The sequence below is a fragment of the Tribolium madens genome, unplaced genomic scaffold, assembly GCF_015345945.1.
Source record: "Tribolium madens isolate multiple individuals breed KSU strain unplaced genomic scaffold, Tmad_KSU_1.1 Scaffold_19;HRSCAF=116;Tcas5.2_LG9, whole genome shotgun sequence".
NCBI lineage: Eukaryota > Metazoa > Arthropoda > Insecta > Coleoptera > Tenebrionidae > Tribolium > Tribolium madens.
Genome location: NW_025400983.1, coordinates 574102 through 581793, shown reverse-complemented (window position 1 = coordinate 581793; position 7692 = coordinate 574102). Strand labels below are relative to the sequence as shown.

Sequence of the window (7692 nt, the reverse complement as noted above, 5' to 3'; positions counted from 1 at the left end):
ACTGGATTTTTTCATGAGATGTTGCGAAACAAATCGGATCTGGTAAATTTTTTGTTTTTGATCTCGCAACACTGATTTCTATGAAAACAGCGTTGCCAGATGTGGTGAAATTTCACCAGATCTGGTGATTTTTATACTAGTTTAATGATTTGTTGAAAAGTTTTGTAAAAATTCTAATTTCTGAGGATTTTTTTAGAAACGTGACTGTAGTTCTAGCAGAAAATTAATGTATTTTGAAATAATTTTTCGAGCATTAAGTTTTTTAATTATTGATATAGTAAATTCAGTCAAAAATGATGACACTATGTTTTTGTATTTTTTTGAGCATTTTGCACGATTTTTTAGCCAGGCAGAAACTCAAATGCTAAATTTTCTCAAAAACAAGGTTAAAAATCGGTAAAATGAGACAAAAAGTACATTATTTTGTCCATTTCTGTTCGTTTTCGTATGTTTTTAGTCAGAAACAAAACTATTTTGCAAAATTTCGTCAAAAACAAACCAAAAATTTATCAAATTATGCCAAAACTAGTGTTATTTTTGCATTTTTTGAGTGTTTTTAAAATACATTCAAATTTTTGCTAAAACTGACTGAAAAATTACCAAATTAGATTGAAATTAATATCATTTTAGCGTGAATTTCGCTCGATTTAGTTCGTTTTTGAACCAGAGACTCATTTATTTTGCAGGATATTGTCACATAACAAAAATTGCAAAATTTAGTCAAAAACAAGCCACAAATTCAACAAAATTGCCCAAAAACGGCGTCTCTTATCTTTTTAAAAGACAAAAACACAAAAAGTTTGAAATATTGCATTGAAACAGGACGAAACATTACAAAATTAAATCGAAATTGATATAATTTTGTAGCTTGTTCGCCCGATTTAGTTCGTTTTTGAACCGGAGGTTGATTTATTTTGCAAAAATCTTCTCCAAACACGCCTGAAAATCACAAAAATGATTGATATTGATGTTATTTTTTTTTGTCTCACTCGATTTAACTGATTTTTGAGTAAAATAAGACAAAAATAAGCCGAAAAAACACAAAATTTGGCCGAAAATGTACTAAAATCTCAGATTTTTGGCTAAATTTCGCTAAAACAAACTAAATAWTCAAGAAATTAAATCTAAAAGTACATTGTTTATGTATTTTTCGAGTGTTTTAGAGTTTTTAGAAACGTGACTGTAGTCCCAGAAGAAAATTAATGTAATTTTGAAATAATTTTTCGAGTATCGCCAAATTTTAGGAAAATTAACTTTTTCAATTATTGATATTGTAAATTCACTCAAAAGTAATAACACTATTTTTTTGTATTTTTTTAAGCATTTTACACGCTTTTTTAGGCAGGCAGAAACTCAAATACTAAATTTCCTCAAAAACAAGTTCAAAAATCGAGAGATATTTTTGTTTTTCTCAATGATATTTTATTCAACAAGGTAAAAAATCGCAAAAAGTACATTATTTTGTCCATTTTTAGTATGTTTTTAGACAGAAACATAACTATATTGCAAAATTTCGTTAAAAACAAAGCAAAAATATATCAAATTTTTATATTTTTTAGTGTTTTGAGAAAAACAAGCAGAGAAAAAAAATCACAGAACTCGGATCTGGTGAATTCTTTGTTGGTGCTGGTGTCAAATTTAAAATTTTCGTTTGGCAACCTTGACTTTCAAATTCAAACGTCAAACTTTTATTATATAACTTATATACAGGCTGTATATAAGCCATAACTTCATTAATAATTAAAGTCTCATCTATTGTTTGACATAGATGCTCAGTCAATGCTGCTTCCTGTTTCACCGGAAGCGACATTAATTTCAGATTTTTAAATGTAACACTCTGTATATTTAGTTATTTTTGTGTTTCTTATTAAATTATCTTTCAACAAGGTAAAAAATCGCAAAAAGTACATTATTTTGTCCATTTTTAGTATGTTTTTAGACAGAAACAAAATTTCGTTAAACACAAACCGAAAATTTATCAAATTTTTGTATTTTTCGAGTGTTTTGAGGAAAACAAGCAGAAAAAAATCACTGGACTCAAATCTGGTCAATTTTTTGTTTTTGATCTGGCAACACTGTGTTTAGTTGTCATGGATATGTGAACGTTTCTATGGTAACATGTATTTTAAAATGAATATACAGAGTGAGTCATTTCTCGAAATTTCTGCGATAAGAAAACCAATTAATTAATACAATGACCTGTGTGTGTGATAAGAGAAAAGTTCGATAAGACATAGTTGTGTAATTGWCGACTTACCGTCCCAGTCGGCATTTCCGTAGTAACCGCATCCATTTTTGCACTTGAGATCGGCTTGATTAATCCTTAAGGAGGGTTGTTTGGTGGCGTACATCATGTACTTGTAAGAACGCTGTAACGCAAATATTGGCATTTTGACCGAATAAACACACTAATTACTAAAGAAAAATAGTTTATGAGTCTTTCTGAATTTCTCAATCGCCCATTGGTGGCGGCAGTTGTCGATTTTTTTTGTTTTGTTCACTCAAAAACTTGAGTTTTTGGGTTTTTTACCATGGAGGTACGAAACTGTGATCGTGTGCACACAAATTCAACTCTTTCATTAGCATTTGGACGATTGGGAATTGTGGGAATTTGAGAAAGTTGATGCCCGCCGTTTCGACGATGTGAATCCTCGTCAGGGATTCGATGAAGGCACTTATTAAACTTTCACCAGGATCAGCCATTTGMGGTGGGATTTTCACGGGGGTGCWCTTGTAACGACAGGGTGGTGGTTGGAGGGACGTGGGGGAGACGAAGGGCGACACTCYAAGACGCGAGAAAAGCGAGAAAACTGCCGTTGAAAGACACTCGAGATTCTTTTATTGGAACGAGTTTATCAAGTGATAAGGATTAACCAAGGTTAAAAGTCTAATTTGACCAAGGAGTCTTATCTGCGACCAATCACAGCGAAGCACAGTTTTCGGGCTAAATAAGACAGACGATTCGCGTCAATGATTTTTTTCTCAACTGTGATAAACAACTAATTTAACGATGATTTAAATTATTTACAAATTTACTCACCGTCAATTGTTTTGCATCTTGAGGTGATAACCTGAAATCACACACAAAGGAATTAATTTAATGTATGTCGAGAGTAAATATTGACCGGAACAACCAATTTCATTGAAATAAATATCACTTATTTGGCCAAGATTGTGATATTATTACTCAAGCAATTTCGTKTAACCTTTTGGCCTTGATAAAAGTAATTTTAATTTTAGAAACGAAAAAAGGACTTACACGGCGCTATTTTATCACAAACTTTGGTTTTGCACTAAAAAACTCTTATTCATTACCAAAAAAATTCTCACAATTCATTTTTTTGTTGTTGTTGGTGAGAAAAAATCAATGACAGTTGACACACGCCATTTTCACCTGAGCAGCGCAGCCAACCGTACAAAAACAAACGRCCTAACTCATTTTTTCAAATGGAATAAAAAAAATTCTGACCCATTTCTTTTATCAAAGTACAGAAAGGAAGGTCTTTTTACCATTTTTCTATAAATAAACCTCTTAAAATTAGTTTGATCAAGGTTCTTTAACTCTTAAGTCTGATTTGATAATTTTTATCTGGAAACATCTGGTAATGATAAATTACACAAATTAATCGGTTTTCTTTGTATTTTTAACAATGATTTAATTGAAGCCACATGTGTGACCTGTGGGGACACCAATACACACACTGAAATGTCAAACAGTGGCGTAGAATACCTTTTATTGAGTTGCATCATTTTGAGTTCAAAAAAAATACTGTTCTGAGTATTTATGTTAGCGAATAAAGAGTGATTTTGTACTATAGTAGATTTCATTCAAATTGGCATAATGGTTGGCTGTTAAGTTTGTAGTCCTGCGCAACTCCTTGGTATAACAGCAAATAGGGTTTTTGTTTTTCTTTAATTACTTACCAACTGACATGACTGACATTTGTACAAATTTGTCAACAAGAAATTACCACCTAGGATTTGAATTTTTAGGAAAATTACGTTTCATGTTGTTTGTAACTAGAATTTTCAGAAGTAATTTTGTATGTCTAGGGTTGGTTACCCTTTGGGGCTGACGGTTGAGGTATTCTGTCAACCTGCTGTCAACTATCAATGTTTATGTCATTTTGACTTATAAAATAGCGTCACTGACAAATTAAAAAAGTTTAATTGTCAAATGTCAGTCACGATGACAGTAAAATGTAGTTTACAGTGAACTTTTTGAAGTAACAAAAAAAAATGTCCGAAATTTTAATTCCGTAACTGTACATATTTTTGATAGGAAAATATAATAGCTGTCATTAATTTGAAACTGTCATTCATTTTAACGTTAAAGCTTGAATCACATTAAAGTGTCAGAAAAGTGACGACCAAGTATTTTGTCTCCAACTGTACCAATTTGAATAAATCCAAATTATTTTCTCCAAAGGAAATAGTATATGTTTTTGGTGTTAAAACTATACCTACAAAGGGATGAAACAGGGTGTTAAACTTTTATATAGAAAAAACTCTGAAAGAGGGTCTTTTAAAAATAAAATTTTAACTATTATTATTATTATTATTATTATTATTATTATTATTATTTATCTTAGCCTCACTTTTTTAGTGTCAAATTTAGTTCATTAATGTGGTAAAGCCTTTTTCACCTTTAAAACCCGGTTTACACAATCATGACCTACTGTTATGCCAAATTCAATGAAATGGATTATAGTTTTACAAATTTGTAACCTTTTTGTCGCATAGAATGACAAAAGATAATCTCTCTCTTATCGGTGGTAGAACAAGAGATAAGAATAAGTAAAAAGCAAAATAAGAATAACATGGCCATACCAATTTTTTCTTTAAAAGGGCATAATTGCGCCGCCACTGTACTTCCCAGCCCCAATCTGGTAACTTTTAGTTCTTACGTTTGCAGCTGTTCCCCTAGTTGATATTTCATCTGTTATGTAGTTAATTGCCAAAAAAATATTTTTTTTTGTACTAATTTGAATGAAACCAAATTATTATCTCCAAGGCAAATATTGTATGTTTTTTTGGGTGTTACAACTATACCTACAAAGGGATAAAACAGGGTGTTAACGTTTTTATATAAAAAACTTTCTCTGAAAACCTCTGAAAGAGGGTTTTTTTAAAAATAAAATTTTAACTATCTTAACCTCACTTTTTTTATGTAACGATTTTGCCGCTTAGACTGACAAAAACATAATCTCTATAAATAAGTAAAAAGCAAAATTATGAATAACATGGCTAAATTAATTTTTTCTTTGAAAAAGCGTAATTGCGCCGCCACTGTACTTCCCAGCCCCAATCTGGTGACTTTTATTTCTTACGTTTGCAGCTCTTCCCCTAGTTGACATTTCATCTGTTATGTAGTTAATTGTCAAAAAAATATGGAAAATAAAATCTCTCAGATAAAACCGTCACCCCTCAGCAAAATAAGCATCGAAACTAAAAAAGTAACACCTCATTATTAACCCCTATTCAAATTTTGCTTCGACAATTCGTTCGTTTTAAGTAAAAATTTACCGTTTTGTTTTGACGTCGACATAATGCAACTGTAATGGTGGTAATAAGAAAATGTTAGAAATTTTCCAAATGTTTTTGTTCTTGTTCAAGTCGAAATACCGTCGAAAATGCTCCTTGTGGCAAGCTTTGTGTTGTGTTGTTGTGTTTTTAAATGTATGCTCTCTTGTTAAGGCCAAATGTGGGGATTGTAGCGGTAATGGGGTGTGTAAAAACGAGACTTGTGTGTGCTACGACGGCTGGCAGGGGCCCCAATGCCAGTTTTGTGGGGGCAAAGTGCGGTAAGCGGCCGAAATGCCCCATCTAGTGTCTCAATTCGCTTTGTTTGCAGTCTCGGGACTTCCACGGGGACCATCCACGACGGCCTCGGCAACTACTCCCTCAGCGTGAAGTGCTCCTGGCTGATCGACGCCCCCAACACCTCCATCACCCTCCACCTGGAGGAGTTCGCCACGGAGTGCGGCTGGGACCACTTGTACATCTTCGACGGGGACAGCGTGGATTCGCCCCTTCTCGCAGTCTTCAGCGGTCTCATGTACAAAAGCGACTACAGTATTCGGCGAATTCCTGAAATTGTGGCTTATTCGGGCTCCGCCCTCGTGCACTTTTTCAGCGACGATGCTTTCAACATGTCCGGTTTCAATATGACTTATCGACTCAATGCGTGCCCCTCGAAGATTTCAGGAATGGACTGCAGCGGTAATGGGATTTGTATAGATCAAGTGTGCACGTGCAATGGGGGCTGGACGGGGGTGGCATGCCATCTGCAGAAATGCCCCGATAATTGCGGGCAAAACGACGGGAGAGGGCATTGCGAGCCGGAGGATGGGTGTAGGTGTGAGAGTGACTACAAGGGGGATGATTGTAGTCAATATGCCCCCAATGGGTATTGGGAGACGGTCAATGTGGAGAGTTTTGTGCCCCCAGGATCGGCCTCGCATGGGGCTGCTGTTTGGAGGGACTCCATGTATGTCATCGCCGGTGAGAGCTACAGTCGCAGGTTCATGCTCTATGTATACGACTTCAATGGTAAGTCATTTGGGTTGCCAACACAAAACAATTTAATTCACCAGATCTGAGCTGAAAAGTTACCAGATTTACACCTGTTTTTTACATAAATAAAAATTTCAAAAATATTCTAATTCTATAATTTTTTGGCTAGTTTATAATTAAATTTTACGAAATACGGGGACTATTAATGTTTGTGACAAAAAAATCTATAGACAACACTGAATTATTCGTAATCCTTCTAAATTTGTTGACGTTTGAATTTGAAAGTCAAGGTTGCCAACTCAAATTTTAAATTTGACGCCAACTTGAGGTAAAAAAATGACAATCATTTAGAGTCACGTTTTTTCTTGAAAAACATGCTACAACACTTAACAAAGGCAAAAGTGATGACTTAATTTCATGTTTTTTTGGTTTGTTTTAGCAAAATCTTACAATTAACACCATTTTCGAGCATATTTTTTATTTTTTGTTGTATTTTTTTGCCAAAATTTTACTCAAAAAGAGCTAAATCGAATGAAAGAAACGAAATAACATCAATTTAGATTTATTTTTGTTTTGTTTTTAAGCATGTTTTGACAATTTTCTTCAAAATATATGAGTCTCTGGTTCAAAAACGAACTAAATCAATATCAATAATATCAATTTCAATCTAATTAGCTAATTTTGTAGTGAGTTTTAGCAAAAATTTGAATGTATTTTAAAAACGTGCTGAAACACTCTAAAAATCAAAAATAGCACTAGTTTTGGCCTAATATGATAAATTTTTGGTTTGTTTTTAACGAAATTTGGCAAAATACGAGTAGTTCTCTTTCTGGCTAAAAACATAATAAAACACTACGAAATGGACAAAATAATGTACTTTTTGACTCATTTTAGCGATTTTTTTACCTTGTTAAATGAAATATCATTTAGAAAAACAAAACTATCTCTTGATTTTTCAACTTGTTTTTGAGGAAATTTAGCATTTGAGTTTCTGCCTGCCTAAAAAAGCGTGTAAAATGCTCAAAAAAATATATAAAAATAGTGTCATTTTTGATGGAATTAAATTAAATTAAATTGTCAAATTTAAATTTTAAGTTTGACACCAACACCAACAAAGGGTTCTGTGATTTTTTTTCTCTGCTTGTTTTCCTCAAAACACTCAAAAAATACAAAAAT

General features: G+C 33.1%; 2 protein-coding genes across 3 annotated transcripts in view; one reads left to right on the top strand and one right to left on the bottom strand.

Moving 5' to 3' along the window:
* Positions 1 to 3610, bottom strand: part of LOC123015417 (rab5 GDP/GTP exchange factor) — a 6352-nt gene extending 2742 nt beyond the window's left edge. Inside the window, exons 1-3 of one of the 2 annotated variants that reach the window (XM_044415118.1) lie at positions 3260 to 3610; positions 3041 to 3071; positions 2258 to 2369 (exon numbers count right to left, since the gene is read on the bottom strand). In XM_044415118.1, the coding sequence (XP_044271053.1) occupies positions 2258 to 2354 (97 nt within the window). In that variant the 5' untranslated portion in view covers positions 2355 to 2369; positions 3041 to 3071; positions 3260 to 3610. Of the gene's footprint in view, positions 1 to 2257; positions 2396 to 3040; positions 3072 to 3259 lie in introns of those variants that run through there. The other variant, XM_044415117.1, reaches the window with a different exon arrangement.
* Positions 3611 to 5355: 1745 nt separating this feature from the next.
* Positions 5356 to 7692, top strand: part of LOC123009758 (attractin-like protein 1) — an 11670-nt gene continuing 9333 nt past the window's right edge. Inside the window, exons 1-2 of the mRNA XM_044406272.1 lie at positions 5356 to 5804; positions 5855 to 6552. Of these exons, the coding sequence (XP_044262207.1) occupies positions 5578 to 5804; positions 5855 to 6552 (925 nt within the window). The 5' untranslated portion in view covers positions 5356 to 5577. The remainder of the gene's footprint in view (positions 5805 to 5854; positions 6553 to 7692) is intronic.